General features: G+C 36.1%; 1 protein-coding gene across 2 annotated transcripts; it reads right to left on the reverse strand.

Moving 5' to 3' along the window:
- Positions 1-359: 359 nt before the first annotated feature.
- On the reverse strand, positions 360-5,685 carry LOC124411297 (lysosomal thioesterase PPT2 homolog). Of its 2 annotated transcripts, none has more exons than XM_046890358.1 (4): positions 5,046-5,685; positions 3,095-3,344; positions 2,297-2,415; positions 360-2,190 (listed from the first exon to the last, which is right to left on the reverse strand). In XM_046890358.1, exons 1-4 carry the CDS (start codon positions 5,196-5,198, stop codon positions 1,837-1,839), a joined length of 876 nt encoding a protein of 291 aa, XP_046746314.1. In that variant the 5' UTR covers positions 5,199-5,685; the 3' UTR covers positions 360-1,836. The 2 variants fall into 2 exon arrangements, with proteins under 2 accessions (XP_046746314.1, XP_046746315.1); XM_046890359.1 differs by having other exon boundaries at positions 3,095-3,361; positions 5,046-5,165.
- Positions 5,686-21,246: the final 15,561 nt, after the last annotated feature.

Raw genomic sequence — 21,246 nt, forward strand, 5'->3', positions numbered from 1 at the left:
AAAATTCCCCACAAGGAATCTCTTTTTTTACCCAACCACAAGTTTTGTTCATACATTTCCCTTTGCAACCACATTTCCTTTCCCAGATATTTTATTTGTTTGCGGTCTCGCTATTGCCGGATCGGGCTGCTGTTCCTTGGATTCGGTGTTTGATCGTGAACTGGGTACTACAGTTGCCTGACTATGTCCATGTTCTTTATCAAGCACTGTAAAACTATAATCTAGTGTAGCGTTTTTGCGCATCCGCTTGCTACGTCCAGGCATTCTGACACGAAATATTCTTTAAGGTTTCTAACGAATAAAATTTCCAATTCTCGGACTCCCTGCTACCCTGCGCTGCCTCAATGTACTAAATAAGTGTTCGACGATCAGATTTTACCCGTGAATTGAGAATTTGAAGTGAAACCAACATGGCTGCCGTTGGAGCACTTGGAATATCGTTTTGGCTCAACGATCGTTTTTTGTACTCGGTAGATGCCAAGCGGTCTGTTGCTTTGAAGAAAATTGCGGCAAGAGTAATTGAAATATGGTTTTACAATTAGCTAACTCCTAAATATGGAAAATTGACTCTTGATGATTTGTGCAGATTTTTTTCGGTTTTTGTGACAAAAGAGTGCTGGGTTTACATTTTGTATTGTTTTTTCTTATTTTTATTCAGTCGCTTCACTTACATGAGAATAAACAATTATTTGTTTATATATTTTTGCATTATTTTTAACAATTACGCTATAATTATTGTACACAAATGTTTGATGCTATAATTCATAACAATCAGCAACTCTGTATGAACTCTCTTATAAGCCTTTGTAATATCAGAATTTTATAATTTAGATTGTTTCAGGTTGTTATTTTACGCTTTTATAACAGCGGCATTATGTATGTACAATGCTAGTGAGTTTTCCAAGATTCTAAATTCAGTTGATCACGAATTACACGACACATGCCTATATCAGTAAAAAAAATTGAAAACCTCGCGTTACGCCTTTTAAAAAAATCACTACAGAAATGCGATAAAAAGACGATCTGCAGTCAAACCCACGTGAATAGCTACTATATTAAGGGGGCACATCCGAGTAAAATATTTAAAAAATCAATTTTCTTTTTATTCGCGTTCCTGAAAGTTTGAAGTATGAAGAATTTTGTGTGTAAATTGCATAATGAAATTCGAAGAATTGTAGAAGTTGCGGCCGTTTCGTCGAACTTCGAACTCGATTATCTCGAAACTACGTTTCCGAGTCCGTGGCTAGGACATCCCGAAAACGGCACGACCAATTTTTACCAGATTTGGACACAATATTTTTGTACATTTTGTTTCGTTCGCTGCCTATGGGTTTTATTTTAATTCAATTATTTATTTTTTTTATGGTTCAAAAAAGGTGTTAAATTTAGGCCGAAAATGAACGATAAAGTCGAAACGTTCACCGTTTCGTTAATAAAAAAGAAGTTTTTTATTTTAGATCAACCGATTAGTGAACATACCTTAACGTATAAACTTTGAAAAAAAATGGATGGAATCGAATAATTAGTATTTTAAAGAAAAATTTTGGTAATTCGCCTACTCCTCTAGTCATTTACTCGGATGTGTCCCACGTGATCATGCTGATATTAGACATTACGACAATTCGTTAAAACTTGTGAGGGTTAATGATACCTGTTCATTACTAAAAAAATAGATTTTTATTTTTGCACCATTTTTCATCTCCTTAGATAATTCCAGATAAATGTAACTCGCATTCAATCGTTTTCACGTTTAGAGAGTATTTTCTTACATGAAAACATTTTTTAATCAAAAGTATTCCATTAAATTTCTAACTTGAGCTATTATTTTAATGAGTTTTAATCAAGGTACGGTAATATATAATCATCTACAATCGACGTATTTCTATGCCATTCAAAATGCGAAATTCCTGGCACTACGTGCGTCTTCAACTTCCCGTGTTTATCGAGAGTTTTCAGTCCTATCATATCCTTTATGTAAATATCCCTATCTCTCATTTCGACCACGGTTTCATTGACATTATAATATCCGAACTGACTGCTCTGCCACGGAGTGATAACCCCATCGTTAGGTCCCCCGATTAAAATCATCTTACGCAACTTTGTGATGCCAAGTTTGAAATCGTCAGTCAATGAACTGGTTTTTTCGTTGTTCACATATGGCAAAAATCTGCTGTAGTTATAGTACAATCCCTGCGAAATTGAAAACATTTGTAATGAACATCGAGTGTAATCGTCTGTTTACCCAATTGAAATTTATTTCTTGTAATTAATAAATAACTTAGAACAGCTTGACTACCTGATGATGAGGGTCGTTCCAATAGTTGCCAACACTAGTCCGCTGTCCTACTTTTGAGTAGAACAGTTCATAGGCAGTTTCGCATACCAGATCTGGGAAGAACAGGTGCAGAAATCGAGCTGTTGGATAACATAAAAGTTTTTAGTTTTGTTTCAAAATATTTCAACCGTGCGCCTACATATAGACTACATAAATACATTTTTTTTAAACGAAATTGCAGTTAGAAATACGCATCAGTATTGGATACCGCCTACTTACAATTTGTAATCATCTACACTTAAATTACAAATTACATTTGTATTTTGCAATTAGGTCGAAATAAATCAGATGATAAATCGGATTTGTATGTTTTAAGTAAAAAAATGGAGTGATTAGGGTAAAATAGAATACAAATTACGTTTGTATTTTGTAATTAGGAAAGATAAAATACAAATTTGTATTTTACAATTAGTGTGAAATGAAATATAAATGAAATAAAAAAATTTCAATCATAGTGAAATAAAATACAAATTACATTTGTAATTAGCGGTTAATTTCGGTTTAATTAGAATTCTTGCAAGTAATTAGTATCCATTTAGCCTCAATTACAAAACACAATTGTGATTTGTATTTCATTTCGTTCGAATTACAAATTCGTCAATTGCAATTTGTAATTTCTGTACTGGGAAATTTCTGTACTGGTCATGCCTATAAAGAGTGAACTAAATTTCTATGCTGCATTGCATTATAGTTAAATTGTGAAGGATTCTAAAGCCAAGGATGCAGGTTATAAAGATTTTCAATGAAATTAGAGCTCACTTCCAAACTGCCCAGCTTGCGGAGAACTTAACGAAATAAAATTTCTGACATTGTGGTCGGGAAATTTCTGCAGGATTGCCCTGGCCAAGAGGCCGCCCTGACTGTACCCGAGCAGATTTATTCCTTCGGGAAACGCGGCGCCAATTGCCATAATGTCACCCCCGATCTCTTCCACTTGACGCCACATAGGCTCCAGGCTGCTCCATCCGGCGTACCTTACCGTATTAAATACCTGGGTGCCAGGGTGCATCTGAAAGTACATGAACCCTTAGAAAAACCCCTAAAATTTCCATTCCTTCTCTGTATGAGTGAGTAAAAATGGCGGTGTGAAACTTTTCGTTGAATCCCTATCGAAAATGTACAAACGAAAATTCAAAATCGTATTATTTTTGTAGATCACGAATTGTTCTACATTTTTAGCAACCTCCGTTCTCACATAAATTTCAAATTAATGAGCTTCAAGTTAAAAACCAGAACTATCCAACAATATTCAAATATTTTTATTTCATGAACTTGATACTGAAAAATTTTTCGGCAAAATACTAAACTTCCCCTTCAATCGCTCATTATTTTTTTTATCTTTCAATATTTCTTCTTCGTTCTGGTCCAACTAATGAGAACCTTTGTTGTACACGTGCCTGCCAAATTTTATAAAGATTGCTTGTCTAGGGCGTGTAGGAGTACTTCCACAAACGAAGGATATCCTTGAGGCTCTTCCCACTTCCAGTATCATGTTGTGTCAAACTTTACATCGTGTTCAATAAAGACCGCTTAGTAAACACACCGAATACCGACATTTTATATTTCACGTTTTTTGGATGAAAATTTGATAAAAAATCTAACATATTGCCACCGAACAAAGTGGAAAGATCTCTTAGTATTTGCCCTCCAGAGCTGAACGCACGCTCTACGCGGAAATTCTTACGCAAATAAAGTACCTTACATTTTACCTATAAATAGATATACATATATAGGCAATTGTAAATGTACCTGAGTACAAGTACAAGATACTTGCTGAGGAAAGTATCTGCATATACTTTACAACATTGACTTTAACGCAATGGATAATTGCAAGACAATCATTAGATACGTTGTAACTTTAGAGTGACTTTCAAGGAGTTGATAATGTCGAATATGAGCGTATTTTGCCGTTTATTGAATTTGACCGTTTATTGAAAATGCATCCTTATACTAACGTTACGAAATTCAAAGTCATGAATTTTTTAAACTCACTCAATTCTAAGAGACAAAGTTATTGTAATGACCTCGAAATAAAAAATTTAATTTTTGCTCTTTTCCTACGTTTTGGGGTGCGAAGAATCACTTCCGACCATTTTCAGATGGAAACCTGCACACGCGTATGTGTGATTAATTTATATCCGACGATCTCCCGAGAATGAATAGACGGATATCGACAATTTTGGTCTCAATCGACGCGGCCCTTCTCAAATTAGAACTGATTGAATTTTTGATTCAATTGGTTCAATACTTTCGAAGTTATTGGAATAACAATTAAGTTACAAAAATATCTAATGATACCTACTCATCTGGAGAATAGGATTTTAATGATTTTGGTCGAAATAGACGCAATTCTTTTAATTTATAACTGATTAGATTTCGGATATGATCGGTCCAGCATTTTTCGAATTATTCAAATACCAAAATCAGGAAAAAAAATTCAAACGACATCTCGAGAACGGATGAACGGATTTTGACGATTTTGGCCTCAATCGACGTGGCTAATGAAATGCTGCTCGAGTTATTTATGTTCGTGTTATTTAAATAACAAAATAATGAAGAATTTTTTTGTATACACCATCGTTTTCTCATCTTGAAACGTATCCGAACATGGAATTTGTGGGCTGGCTCATCATGATGAGCGAAACCAACGACTTAAACGTAGCAATCTTCAATCTCGTGTCGTTAAATTGACACGTGAAATAAAACATACCTCTTGTATTCGATTGCTTATCAACTCCATGCTCTCGCTTCCAGTGAGGACTCCATGAATGAGTACAACAGCTCTGTAGTTATTGGCCGCATAATTAGGAGCGGCTAACAGAGTGGCAAAAATGAGAAGAGAGTAAATGCTGCGGTAGAACATCGTGTTCCTTCGTGCTTTGCAACTTGAATAAATACTGTAGTCTGCGACTGTGTTAGGGAACTACGTAGATGTCGTTGCCAATGTCAGGCTTTGCTACACATCTCTAATGCATTGTCAGCTGTCTCTGCAGATGATAAATAAACACACGACTGCCATTAAACGTCCGAGGACAGCACTGCTTTCATATCTGACAGAGCACTTCTGTGAGATCACGGATCATTAATAAACAGAAACTGGCCGTTCTTTGTCTCAGTTCAAGTTCAACCACCGAGTCTTGTATGTATATATACGTAAAAAAACTTCAACGCACTGGTTTAGAATTAATTATCAACGACTGTTTCAGGGAACACGTACTCTTACGTTCATCAGGTCGTACTGGCGATTAATCTATGATCTAGTATTAGCTTTTTCCCCGAGTTGTTTACATCACATCACACTGGTCTTTGATTACAAGCCACCTTTGTCACAGTTTTGCTCGGAATGTCATTCAGTTAACCTAACCTAACTTAACCTAACCTAATCTTACTGCTTATTTTATTTTACACGCTCAGTGTTTTCTATTGTCGATAAGGCTTGCTCTGTCGGTAAGTTGAGAGATCCTCCGACAACAGTTTGTTACTCACTGTAGAAACTCGAGATCATTCGCCAATGAATGACTTATTGCCGGCGGTTAATAGTCGGTAAAAAAGTTTTTCTTTGGAATACTGAATGAAAGTACACAAGGGTTACCAAACCTGGCTTAAGTCGTGTGATGGATTTTGGTGGCCTTCGAGGATATCTTAGGTTTCTGCATTGCCGAAATTCTTGTAGGATTATGATAATGGTGGTCATTGATAGTAAATCACACAGGAAACCGCAATTTTCCTTGGTTTCTCGAGAATCTATGGTCTCTTTATACCCAATCATCTTCATAATTGACATCTAAGAAGAATCGATGTTCGAAATTCAGGAAGCTTTTTGATCAAGGGTATGTAGTTAAATTCAATCGTAATCAAGGTCGAGAATCGTAGTCGAGCATTCGTGAGCGTTCGGAATTTACTACTTTTCTTTATTTATGACAATTTACGTTGGGTTAGTGCGAAAATATGTTCTCCAGACTCTGGTACACTGCGATCTGAGCATGGTGTAACGCGTTTGGCTGGTCCAATATATAATTAGCAGTAATCATTCCATAGCATAAGTTATCAATCATTCAATTCGATGCGAAAAACATCACGACAAAGCGTATAATTACTGGCAGACCTGTACAAGGTGTGGTAATTCTGTGTCTGAGGACTCTCAGACTCCTGAAATTTTGTGTTTAATAATATCTTCCAATGTCTACAAAATGATATAGAGATAAAATAAAATGTTTCAGGCAAAAAATTGTCTTTTGAAAGTCACGAGTTTCGTGAAAGACTTTGAATCTGTCTGGAATTTCTTGTAAAATGGTGATGCTATGGCTAGAAAGTGCGCTCTGGTGTGAGATAGGTTTCGAGGTTATATTTTGCTAATTATTCGATTATCAATTCATGAATTCATATGATGATTTGTCGTTCACAGCTGACCAGAGTGCACTTCTTAACATCTAAATGATGATGTTACAAAAGATTTGAATTAGAAATCAAGTTTTACAAAAAAATGTAATTGAATGCCGTAAATGATCTTAAATCGGCCAATAAGGTGCTCAAAGCATCTCGAAACATCGAAGTCCACGTGAACGAGAGCTCAACAGCCCCATTACATACGCAGTTCTGAACAAAAGTACTCCAACACATTTTCATTTGACAAAGAAACAGAATGCATGCAACAAAATCGCAATGTTAAATTGGTAGTATCCATGCCATTTCTTTATTTCTGCATCAAATAAAAACGCGTTTGTATATTTTTATTCTAAATTGTGTATTAAATGTGGTATTAACCTGTTTTTCGCCTTTAAGATACGTGGTTTTCGATATTTGTAGATATATACGTCAACGTCGAAATCCACCAGAGAACCCCCTTACCAATGAAGATAATGTTACATAAATACAATCTTGATTGAATACACTCTAGCGCTTAGATAATCTTACTGTGTACAATCATCATAAATATATAGCTCATGAAAAGTTTCCAATGTAAAATCATTTCATAACCTAAAAAAAATATTCCTATCTAATAATACCCGACAATTCCATACTCGTAATTCGAGTGAACACAAGATCTGTAGGTGAAAATGAAAGATAGTCAACAACATGAGAGCAAGTTTAATTACTTGGTAAGTAATCGACAAGAAGAAAAGGGCGATAATCGGTATATCGAGCCGCAGAGTTTCCGGCGAAACGAAAAGGCTGCAGGCAGGCAGTTGTCATCCGGGAAAACGTCACCGCGCACCCCAAACTCTTCGGCTGTGCTGCAGGAGAGGAAGGCACGTGGCATTTCCCGTGCGCTGGGCGCCATACATCACGGGGGTCTGACATCGAAACCCCTAGCACCGAGGCTCTCCTCGCGCCTTTACGCATGCACGCCCCATCCGAGCGAATACCTAGCGCATTGTTTCGGGCGCCGTCATCCCCGATTATCACGGTTTCTCCCCGACCCCCGTGCATTGGGGCCGCCCGCGTATTATTGCCGCTTGTTTATTCGAACAACGGTACGGATGTCACGTCTTAATCCAACCTCCTTAATCTTTTCAACTTTACTTTTATTTTTACCCGTAAATTACCTATACACACACATTATTCCCCTAGAGCCAAACTGGCTGCACTGATCGCAAGAGAAATTTCCCCAGTTTTAAAGGGTGGGGGTCAAAACTTGGAAGGATCGTCGAAATTTCAAAATAAAGTTACGGAAGATGAATTGTTCGAAATCTTGAGTGACTGGTTAGTAGTCATTCTAATCAGCGACACTTTCAAAAATCAAGATTTCGAACAATTTGTTTTTCGTTATTTCATTTTTCATTCGCAATATTGATCCTTCAAAGTTTTGATCCCCACCCATTGTTTGAACAATATCGCAGGCGAAATCGTATAGAGAAGACGCGGCACTCAGCATGCCTGGTTAAACCGCGGCTGAACAGTTGGTACACCTGCACCAACAAAAGCTGTAATTGTGGTCAGCGTGCAGACCTTGTAAACAATAAAATAGTCAAGGTCCACTTGCTTATCTCGTATAGGTATAGTGATTCTGGGTAGAAAGTGAAAACGAGTTTCGTAGCTGTAAGCGGAAAATCGATCTTTTAATGACACCATTCTTTTTGTATCATTGTCGTTTGGACTATGTATAATATATTTTCTTCCAGCTATGACTGGAATCATTTGATGTTGGTGAAAGAATGAAATTACGTCGATCAGACCTAATATAACTGAAAAAATGTGGCAAATTGAGCAAACAGATTACAACTAGAATCATATTAAACACTTACCACTTTTAGATATATCGTCTTGAGGAAAAAATAGCCAAAATTCTGGAGATAAGATTTAAAATTTTGAGCACTGTCCAATGACGCAACTTCGATAAGTAGGTAGATGAAATTTGGAAAAAACAGTCGGTAGTTGAGCAGGTTGAAGACACAAAAAGCATCGGTTCATGAATATTTAGTTATTTGGAGTACGCTGTCTGTGGGAAGAATTCATTATGCTATTAAACCGACTCGTGATTAAACATCGTCTTGCGGTCTTTTTCCTTTTTTACTTTTGCTCCCCGCATCTCAGCCGAGTACGAAAGGTAATTTAATTTCTCTGTGCGACAGAGTTAGAGCGGTTGCAAAAAAAGAGGCTAGAAAAACGTGCTGTAGCTTCTAGATATATAATATGTACGTATAGCACGATGCCGCTCACGAGTACAACCTATATACCACATAGATATACAATTTACCTAGGGCATATGGACCAGAGGAACTCGCCTTGCTGTTTTTGTGTTTAATCAAGGGTATTCGTGCGGTCGGGTGGCTTGGCAGTCGTATTCTAGCCAACCGAAGTAAGTAAGGCAACTAAGGCAGTGGCCATCCGCAAGAGATGGAAAAGGGGGGACAGGAGGCGGGCACAGGACGACATAGGTAACATCCACTGTTTAACGGTATGTAGTTCAGGTACATATGTATAGCTATACAAGGTGTCCGGTAACTCAGGAATAGTAAGTCAGTAGCAGCGTTGCTTTCTATGGAGAATAAGGACAGTTGCTAAATCTATGAGGTAGATTTTCACATCCCGCTGCATAGTGACAAAGCTATTAACGATGCTGAATAGCTGATGTCTACCCATTTTGGGCGTGCACTTTTTCTTACCTTTAACTGAGTCGAAATTTGAGGATCCGGGGTTTTTTAAGTCGTTGAATACGTGTTGGGACTATAGAAATTGGAAAAATCTAAATAGCAGATTCACAGAGTCAGACATTTTGTGTTGATTAATTTTCACTTCAGATTCGCAATCAGTGATTTTAGAAACCCTTGGGTACTAAGTTTCACACAAATCAACTGACCACTTCCATTTTGCCCGGAATATTGGATCCGTTTTTTTTTTAATATATAAATTTTGAGTTCAGATTCGTATTGAACGATCTCAAAATCCCCCAAATGCCAAAGTTCATGTAAACCAATCGACTTCTTCCATTATTGTCCACTAAAATGGATTCGCCGTTTTAAATTCTGGAATTTTGAGTTCAAATTCTTAATCTGTAACCGTCGAGGACTCCCAATTCTCAAATTTTTAGTCACCCTGATCAGATGAGGTAAATATCTAGCGTTTTTGCATCATCATAGCTTCGTCAATATGCACGCTGAAAAAATTTCACTTGTACTTGACCACCCTCAATTTTTATGCATTATAGTGCTATGTATAAACTTATTTTTTGCGAGTTACTGGACACCCTGTACACATCTATTATAAGATATAGAAGACAAGAGACCGAGAACAACACTGGATCTGTTGCTCATCTGTCTAATGGGGACGAAAACCCGCAGCCACTAAAGTGGGCGCAGCTTCCTTGTTTATATATATATATATATATTAGGAGTTAGGCCCGAAGATAAAATTCAACGCCGCGTGAACTTGCGCTTATAGGGAAAATTGGTGAAATGAGTACTCGAGTGGTTACGAACCTGCCTTTCTGTTGTCGCTGCTTTTTCACATTTTCTACCCGCTGTATGAAGAATTAAGCGAAAATAATTGAAGGATTAATTTTGCTCAATCAATTTTGTGCTGAATATATCTTACAAAAACATTCCTCACGAGTATAAGAAAAAAGAATCAGTTTTCTGTTCACCCAAGAAATACGAGTCCTATTCAATCAGACAACTTTCAACTATTGGAAATTGTCCTCATAACGCCAGTGCCTGGTTGTCGGCGCGATTTTATCACCACATAACCTAAGTTTTTAATTTTAATGTAAGCAAATCATGATCCTTGGGCTTTGAATTTACTCATGTCACATAAATAACTTAAACATAATCAATAATATACTTGTTCCACTATCCATACGCAGAAAAACACGGTCAAAGATCAGTTGTCAGCTTGGTTGCATTAGTTTGATTTTTTTCCACCAGATCACGCATTGTAAAGTCACTACAATCCCAATAAGTAGATTTTCTTTAGCAACACTAAAGCATAATTTTTCGGTGTGCTGGAGCTGTCTTTGGCGAGGTTGTTCTTGTGCAGGGGGTGGAGGTGAGACGGAGAAGGGTGAAAAGAAGAAGACAAAGCGGAAGCGAAAGGGTGAGCCAGAGACTCTGTGGAGGAAGCGGAGGAAGAGGCTGGAGAGGTGTCGGAGAACACGCCGGAGATTAGTGTTAATTACAGAGTTGAGTCGGGGTTGGGATGAAGTGAGGTATTTGTCACTCGGCGAGGCTCAAGTCGCGCGCCCGCTTCTGAATATTAATAACCCTCCCAGCGTCCAATGAATTGCGAGGTAGACAAGCTGCTCGGTATCCCCGCAGCTTGATTTCATCAGGCTGACAAGACGATGAAGAAAAATTAATCAACCGGATCGGTATATTAATACCTGACTGTGAATGTGCAGCCTTGTTTATACATGGGTGGAATTTTACTGTAGAGACACAGTTGCGAAGTCTCGTTGTATAATTTGGGGAATCATGTCACTTGTCAACACAACTTTCGGCCAACGTTGGAAAACGATGTTAGAAGGTCGAATTAATTTTTACATTACTTTTTATCGTCTTTCCAAAAGATGTTGTCAAATAGGTACTGCAATTTCGATTTTTACTTATTTTTTAATTTTAGTAGTCATTGTAGGGTCAAAAGGGACTTGAAAATATGTTTGTCATTTTTGATATGCAAAACTTTTCAAGTGGTGGAAAGAATGGGAATAAAATTATTGAAACTGTAGATAACATTTTTTAGAATTTTGAGGAAGGTGTGATAAAGTGTTTCGTAGAAATTTTTTTAACAACAATAGTTTGGGGTTTTGAACGTGCAACATTTTCACATTTGCCTTTCATAATTCCTGAAACAATGTTTTAAATTTCATTCAAACTAATGAGACGTGTAATAAACACATTTAAAATGTTTCATTTCTATGAGACCAGAACTTTCAGAATGCTGAAACGAATATCAATAAGCTGACTTTGAAATGATCATAACTATAACTATAATTTCTCAGAATTTTAAAAAAGCTTTGAATAGTCTTAACCTGAGAAAGGCCTATAAATAAAAAAGAAAATTTTTACGGTTTTTAAGTGCAACACTTAAACTTTTTTCCATTTCTATTCGAATTGATGAAAATAATACAGCACATATGCACCCATAATAAGATGATGGTGTGAACTTGGATTCTATACCAATACTTACAATTATATTAAAGAGGAAATATTGAGATTATGAAACGAAACAGCAAGAAGTTTCATCGGCATGGGGAAAAAATTGACGGTATGTTGGGGGTTGGGAGGAAATGGATGAGAATATCTCTCCCCGATCAATCATTTCGTATTCGGTCGTATGTGGCACTTTCCCCGTTATAGAAGTGCGGCGGGTGCCGCGTGGCGAACGAAAGCGATCGCATATTCAAAGTCGGCAATAGTTTATTCATGGACGGTTAGAACTTAGAAAGATATTGGAACCGGCCAGGAAAGGCGATATTGGTCGGGCGGAAGTGTCCCCACGGGATCCGAGGAAACGTCTTCCGATCCGATAAAGTGGAAAGGTCTGTCCCCTCCTCGCGTGACAACTCACTCCCCAATAAAATTCAAATAAACTCAACCCTGCATACTAAATTTTTACCATTTTCAATTACCTCTCGCACAGTCCGCCAATAACGCGCATTATTATTTATTTCTATTTATCCTAATCCGTTCGATGTATATGGCATCTCGGGAAGTGTAATTTTGTATTCACACCGACGTGAGATTATATGGACTAAGGTATGTACGAGTATCTACTATTGATATCCAAGAATCACCTAATTCATCTCAGAGACCTTATAAGCAACTGAACCTGTAGTGACTAGGACATTCTGATTTTTGAAAAAAATCAAATGTGGCTCCAAATGGACCAAATCTCGATCAAATTAGTCCACCAGGTGTTGAGTTATTGTTAGTCAAAGACAAACACAAACACACAGCGTGATCCAACACTTGTATTGCAAATTTTTATTGTGGATCACTAGCAAGAAAATGAATCGATGCAATTGAGAATCTATGAAACATGTTCAGAATACTGTAAAAGTAAAATGAAAATTGTGTATGTTTTAATATTTTCAAAAACGAAAAATGACAAATAGAAATTTTTCCCCGTGGCTATTTACATGTCTACATCCATCAATATGCTTATATTATTCTCGGAAAAATTTATCCACGTAGTCGGAAGTTGTTTAGTTGAATACAGTAAAATTTTGTATCAGAAAAAATATCACCTAATGTGTTTTGTACGTAACAAAGGATAGTCTTTCCAAAAAGAAATTTACTTCACGATAGATTGTACTCTGGAACTGCTCAAAAAATTGTTCCTAATTTTTGTGTGAAAAATATAGACATTTTTGAGTATGTTGGAAATTTTTAAAAGTGGGTGAAAATTTTTAGAGTGGACAGCGAACTTTTTAAATTGACTTCGTATCCCTGAAATATTTATATCGATTCAATTATGATCCCATTTTCATTCCACTCTCAAATACTTCGAAACGTCTTTTTTTAACCGGAGTAAACGTAAAAAGCGATTTGTTTTTTGTTGCACGTACAAGACTGAAAATGTTTTTTGTTTGCAGTTCTTAGGGATTCACCCAAACTTGGATTCTCTATTAGAGAAGATTAAACTTTTTTACACAAAAAGCACATCTGGCACATCAAATTTTTTCGGAAGTGCTGAAAATTCTAAAGAGTAAGGTTTGGTGGTCTGAAAATTGGTGGATTTACTATTCTTACTAATGAATTTCCTTTTCAACATTTATTTTTCTTGCTGTGGTAATAGAATGTCATGAATTCTGAAATAAAAAAGTGGAAGCAGAATCTTGTGTCAGCCCACTGGTATACCTGTAATAAAATCAACTAGATTGAACTAAAAGGAACTAGATTTTAGCGCCAAGTTTGAACTACAATTGGTAATAGAATGCCACAAATTCTCAAATAAAAACGTAGAAGCAGAAACTTGTGTCAGCCCACTGGTATACCTGTAATAAAATCAACTATATTGAACTAAAAGGAACTAGATTTTAGCGCCAAGTTTGAACTACAATTTACCAATCTATTTAATTCTATTACCATAGAATGCCACAAATTCTCAAATAAAAACGTAGAAGCAGAAACTCGTGTCAGCCCACTGGTATACCTGTGATAAAATCAACTAGATTGAACTAAAAGGAACTAGATTTTGGCGCCAAGTTTGAACTACAATTGCTGTGTGTATATACACTCTACAGAACCGTATAAAATGTATCGCATACGAATAGCAGCCGAGAGAAATGACATTTGCAGTGGTAATTATTATTATGCCTGTTGTATCGGCTCTGCGGATCTACGAGCCTCTGGGGTTAAAGGGGCGGAGGCGGAGGTGGAGGTGGAGGTCAGCTGCCCGTTCCCAGGCTCGCCCCAGATTTCAACATTACTCAACACGGATCAACCTGCCAAGGCAAACGCCATTGTTCACTCCTACGCTCTTGTGTATCCCGGCGTCCAGCTCTCGCCGAGTTTATTCCACATCATCGACGTCGCACCGCAAACGTTGATCCATCCACTTCCGCCCGGGCAGTTCTGTTTTTTATTCAAACTGTTTTCGGTCTCTCATTTATTGCTCCTCGCATCTTCTGTCTTCGTTTACTCATTCTATTTTTCGAGAATTCTTACCCCGAGTCTCGATCAAGATCGGAAGGTTATAACATTGGAAAAATTTTCATTTGATATTTCGACGCTAAAAAGTTTTTGTCAAATTTTATATCGTCAAAATAACAGCTTACGTATCGTTTGGATTACAAAAAAAATTTACTTCAAGCTACTATTTGATTGTAATTATAATTCCTCTATACTTCGTTTTCTTATTATTGCAACATTCAATCCGTTTAGTTTATTATATTTATGCAGACAAATAGGGCTTCAGCGTTGGTTATTGCGCAAAACAACAATCGTAATAGTTTATAGAAAATATAAAACGAGTCGGTCACAGCTAGAAAACTCATTTTCATTTTGTAGACAGAACTGAATTCTTCGCTTTAGTCAAATCATAAAACAATCAAGAACCTAAATTTCGGATCTAAATTTTTATAATCTCTACAATTTTTTTTCTTGAAAGCACCTGTCAAGAAACAAACTTTTAATATCTAACGATTTTTTTAACTTACCCATCTTAGATAAATGATAAAATTTGCTCTTTCAAATGTACCAATTTTTTTAGCTCCCAGATTTTATTTATAATAGCAGGAATTACATTAAAAATATATTTATCAAAAACCTACAATATAACTAATCCATGTCCTCTTAGCACTTGAAAATTTTGTAAGTAATTACTTGGAGCACTCGATAATAATCAGTTTCAATTCAATATGATTTCTATTTTCTGCCAAGTTGCCAACAATTTTTTTCCAACTAGAGTGAACAAAAAACAATTCAACGCTTATACTCGTTCGATATTTCGAACTGAAACCTAAAATCAAGACAGTCAAGTGAAATTAGAGAAGGATAAAAATGTTTAGAAACGAATGTTGAGAAAAATGTGGCAATTATTTTATTTGCTCCGGATGTATAATGAAAATTGCTAGCGGAAAGCTTTATGTTAACAAATTTGTGCAAAAATTAGAAACATTAATTCTGAGCAATTATGGGTGTTCCGAGAGTTTGAAAATTATTTGCCTTACTCTATAATAATGTTAGAACTTTGAGAACTTAGTTACCTATATGAAAAAAAATCAAGAGCACTAAGGATAAAGAAAAAGAAAACTTGATTTCGTACAAATGCGGTTGGAAAAGCTTTACCATCAAAATATTTCCCTCATTCAGTCATGAATTTTCTACAATTTCAAAGTAGAACTATGGTGTACAAATCGAGTTTTCACTTTGAAAAAAAAAACCGATTGAATTATAAAATTAGTTCAGTTACAAACGCTGATATTATTAACGCTTTCTTGAGGCTCAAGAATGGCTAAATAACTTTTGACTTGAAACCTGCAAAGTTTTAATCACATATAACTATTTGACAGTAAATTGTAATAAAGTTTTGAGCATACGCAACGACAAAACGAAATGAAAATTCTTTTTCAATCCCAATAATTGTGTAAAAAACATAATAAAATTCAAATTGTTGTTTTGATCACTTTTGAGGTGAATCTAACGATATTTTTTCCGCCATATTTAATTAAATCGAAAAATCCTTTCTCCGTGTTTATTTCTACATACATATAATTTAGCCTGATTGAGCAGCCGACGTATTACCAATCGCAACTGTCAGAAAATGTCCCTAGAAGCCCATGGTTAACGACGCAATACTAATCACGACTGTTAGAAAATGTCCCCAGGAGTCCACAGCTAACAGTGGGCTCCTAGGAACATTTTCAGACAATCGCGATTGGTATCGCGTCGGCTGCTCAATCAGACGGTAACTGTCGGCTAATAAAATTTGACAAAAACTATTAGTTAAATTACAACAGGGTGAAATTTGAAGAATCTACTAGAATTGTAATTATTCAAGAGCGATTTGAAGGAAAAAATCGATACCTAAGCTCTATCTACAATCCTATAGGAACTGTTTTTCTTGAATTCTCAGAAAAACCATCTTACCTTACAAATAAACAAATTTGCCAAATCTTTAATGATCAACTGTATCTTGTAATATCGAATTAACGAAAACGTATCGAATTTCTGACTGACTAGCCTGTAAGATTGATTTATTAAATTCAACAAAAGAAAGAAAAAAAAAGAAAGAAAACAATAAAGAATTCTCACAATGTAAGAATTTAGCTCGAAGAATACCTATATATTACATATATATATTCTGAATGAAAGAGCGGAAATTTCATGCGAGTTAAACAAAGTGCAAAAAGAGGATGAGGTTAGGGGAGAGGAAAGGGATGGAACTCGTGACTTGGCAAGAATTAAACCGAATTGCAGGAGGTTGAAGGGAAGGGAGTGAGTATCGCAGGGCTACCAACCCCAAGCGATTATACTAATAGTCGGGGCGTGGACAAGTTGATAGGGGACCCGACTGCAGCAGTGCTGCCAGTTTCGTAATTGTTTTCCGCTTCTATGCGGGGCGATACACCTGCAATATTATAACGCAATAAACTGACAAATTGAGATGCATAACTGCATTTTTGTTTAATTGCAATGCATTGATTTATTTACACTCTTTCATGCTATTTTATGACTTTTGTCATGATGAAAATGATGCACGGATGTACAGTTTTTTATGTACGCCAATGTATAGAAGATAATTAAACATTTTGTTTATGAGGTAAGAAGTTAGAAGAAAATCTACGACAAAGTAAAAAATTATTTTACAGCAATTTTATTAGGAGTGTTCAAAAGTTCAGTTAATTATAATAAATAACGAGACATTGCGTATATAATCGAATTTTGGAAACTCAACTTCTTCAAAGTTTGTATTCTACAAATGAAAAACGATAATTTTTCTTTCAATGTTTTGATACGTGATATTAACGTTATGCTATAACTATAATTCAGCCTCGTTTTAATTTCGGGTGTTATTTATTGTTGTGTCGTTATCGGGATCAAAGTATCTAATTTTCTGATTTCTATCAGATTGTATCGCTAGTCCTTGTATACGAATATTTTATCGATATGATTTGATTCGATAAATAACCTTAATTCCGATTAATTTTGTATTGGTATTATGCAAACTGAAAACTCACATCGATTGTTAACCCAATTGTTTTCAATTCAATGGCAGTCCGAATCAGCTTTAATAATTTTTTCGGGTTCGTTAAATAAAATTTACATTTGTTTTAAATTTTATCTTCCTTACATAATTATGATGAAGCGAGATTTGGGAGTTTTTTTTTACACCACTTCCAGAATTTTTCCTCAATGTTTCCGATAATCAAACGTGAAGGATTCTTGTTTTAAAAAAATGACTTAATTTTTGATTACCAACTAACTAAAGAAATGTAATTAGAAAAAATTTGCATTGCAAATAACGGGATAAAATCTATAAACAGACCAAAGAGCTGTTCAGCAGTGAAATCGGTATCTGACTGACTATATACCACGATACGTAGGTATAAAAATCGGATATATTATTTTACAATTCAGTATATAATCTTCCGAGCTTTCGAGCTCAAGGAAATTACTTACTTCGTGTTGCAACATTTATGACGCTTCGCATTAACCAATATCAATCAGAGTGATAGACTGTAATTTATACTTATCGTCACTCTGTACGTGAGAATGTTTCGCAATTGGATATAAGAAAAACCGTCTCGAGAATAATCGTTTTATCAGTGGTATGCCATAAATTATTGTTTATATACAATGTGCAATACACTTTAAGTTAGCTGACGTCACTGTAAGACAATCAAAATAACCTTAGAATAGATTGAGTTTATAGATATAGATTATAGTATTGTTCTACAATTGTCGTACAATTAATAAAACAGTAATAATCAGTTGAATTATAGGTGAACCGATCATCAGTCGTTGGATATTTTTCCCTACAAAAACATTCATTGATCTGTATTTTACGGGAATCAAATCGATGATTTCTTACAGTTATGGGATTTTTTTTTTTTTATAAAACTCGACTCTCAGAAAAAGTCCCTAGGAGTTGACCGTTAGCTTTGGGCTCCTAGGGACATTTTTTACAGTTTTATTGAACAAAAACATAAACAAAAAAAAAAAAAAACATTTCTTTTGCCATATTTTCTTCCACCCAGTGATAACTAGTTTTTCATTATTCAATTACAGAGAAAAAACTTTCTTTCCCCGTGCGTTGTGCAGTGATAAATGAACCCTACGCATGACGTATCAGTTCTGGTGAAAAAAACTGATTTTCACGGATGTAAAGTGTAAAGTGATACCCTTTACGCGAAAAAAAAGAAAAATATATACGTATTACGACTAACTGCAAGCACAGCGATTACACCGTATCCGATACAGGGCTTTCAGTATATCCCTGCATGTTGGCACACCCGGGATTTTGTCATGCATATGCGTATCGCTCTATTTTCCTCGCCCTCCGCTCTAGCCCCTGTGCGAATGCACCTGATTTCACACTTGTTCTTTCCAGCTCTCCATTAACGTTGCGAGCCGCACGCTGGCAATCCATTTTCCGACACGCCATTGTCCCTATGCGCCCCAATATGTTCTAACCACCCTCCAATTCACGCTTAATAAATCTTTACTCGTTACCACATTGCAGCCTTGAACCCAGAAAAAAGATCCGTTCGAATAAGAAACTTTACACGGAAATTTACTTTTTCAAGACACAAATTTATCGGTCCGAAAGAAAATTTTCATCGAATTGAAGGTACGTAAAATGAAACAGTAAAACGATCGAAAGAAGAGACGAAAAATTCGGAGACGGCTAGTTTTTTTAACGAGTCGATGTTACGTAATTGGCAATGCAGAATCGACCACAGCGCCACTAACGGCTAGTCGTGAATAGACTCAATCTTTGTAAACATTATGGAGAATAGAAGTTGGGAGAAGTATTTCATGTGACTTGTCGACTGAAAAAGTTGTTGATTTAGGTATTACGTTTCCATGTATACCGTGCGTGTTAATCTGCGTGAGGTTTCTCATGACCGAACGATATAGAATAGGATTAAGAAGAGTGTCAACGAAAACAAATCGCACGAGAGCGAAGCGAAGAAGTAGTTCGTATGTAAACGCAGTCCGAGTAAGACGTCCGATAATTCATAGAAGCGAATATTTATCAACGAGCGCGATTAATGTTATAATTGTGTTAATATTTAATTTAATAGTTATTTTTTTTAATCGTTCGTGTTGCACCTGCACTCCCGTTAAAATCGTAAGTATATAATTTTAATTTCATTCTTAACAAAGTGTTGACCTAAAAACGATGCTAATAAGTAATCAGGGTTCAATCTGATCGGCGTTTTCTTTTAAATGTCAAACTTTTTCTACAGCAGCGACATTTTAATTGCACACTATTTTATGGACACTTTCTATACACGGAGATAATCCTCCTTACCTCCACCCTCCATAGTAAACATAACGTAACCCATAATCGTCGAATCTAACCTAAAAATACAAAATTCAACTGTCATGGATCAGGTAAATCAGGTTATGTTTACAAAGATTGAGTCTGTTTCGTGGCCAGTCCGCCGTGGCGCTTCGGGCTGATTCAACATTGCCAACGTAACCGACTTGTCCAAAAAACTAACCTCAAAATTACTATCGACAAGTCTATATTACACCGCGGAAATCTTATTCTTAAGGCAATCAACAATCATAGCTTGTAGATATAAAATTCAAAGATTCATCACCGCACAAGCTTTTTCCAGTCACTTGGACCCGAATAAATCAGTTGAATGAATCACTGTCTGCGGTTTGATAGACACATCGGCGACACTTAAAAATTTAAATCCTGCACCCCTTGGCGGCTTGACAAAGGGAAAAATACCGGCGACACACGCGCCGATCGAACATTCGCGATGAGGCGCAGGTTCCGTCGAACGGATGTCCGAAATTGGCCGTGTAATACAGACGTAATCCGGGCCACGTGCTGGAGGCTGCAACCGCATCAGTTACTCCTCCCCCTTTCCGGAGCAATCTGCTCCCGCCTTTGCTGGTCCACTCGTTAATTCGTTATATTCTCTATTCAATTCAATACCAATTTGTACGGTTAGTAAGATTAGAAAGCGACTTGAAAGCAATGCTAATTCTTCAGCCCTACTGCAGCTCCTGCGATTTATATACATGTATATAGTTCTGACGCTACCCTTGCATGACGAAATTTACATACTTTGATACGAAGGGCTATTTACTCGTTGAAATTGCAAACTACTTTTGATTGACGTTGCTCAAAAATCGCGTGAAATCACTTGAGATCGTTTGAAATTACTTAGAAATCACGTGACATCACTTTGAAAAACTAATCCACGTTGAAATTACTTTGGAACAGTTTTTAATAATTTCAAAACCATTTGAAATGGCTTTAAACTACCTTGAAGTTATATGAAACTCGTCGAAATTAATTTGAAACCATTTGTAATCGAAACTGCTTGAAATCAGTTGAGCTCGTTTGAAATTACTTTGGAACAGTTTAAAAAAATTTTAAAACCATTTGAAATGGCTTCAAACTATTTTGAAGTTATTTGAAACTCGTCGAAATTAATTTGAAACCATTTGTAATCGAAACTGCTTGAAATCAGTTGAGCTCGTTTGAAATTACTTAGAAATCACGTGACATCGTTTTGAAAAACGAATACACGTTGAAATTACTTTGGAACAGTTTTTAATAATTTCAAAACCATTTGAAATGGCTTCAAACTACTTCGAAGTTATTTGAAACTTGTCGAAATTTATTTGAAACCATTCGTAATCGAAACTGCTTGAAATCACTTTATCACTTTGAACTCATTCCTAATCGTTTGTCACGTGATTTGTGAGTGAATAACACCTCGTTTCAATGCCCATCGTGTAATATGAACTGTAAAACAAGACTTCATTACCATGGTT

Source organism: Diprion similis, chromosome 10 (assembly GCF_021155765.1).
Source record: "Diprion similis isolate iyDipSimi1 chromosome 10, iyDipSimi1.1, whole genome shotgun sequence".
In the NCBI taxonomy this organism is placed as follows: domain Eukaryota; kingdom Metazoa; phylum Arthropoda; class Insecta; order Hymenoptera; family Diprionidae; genus Diprion; species Diprion similis.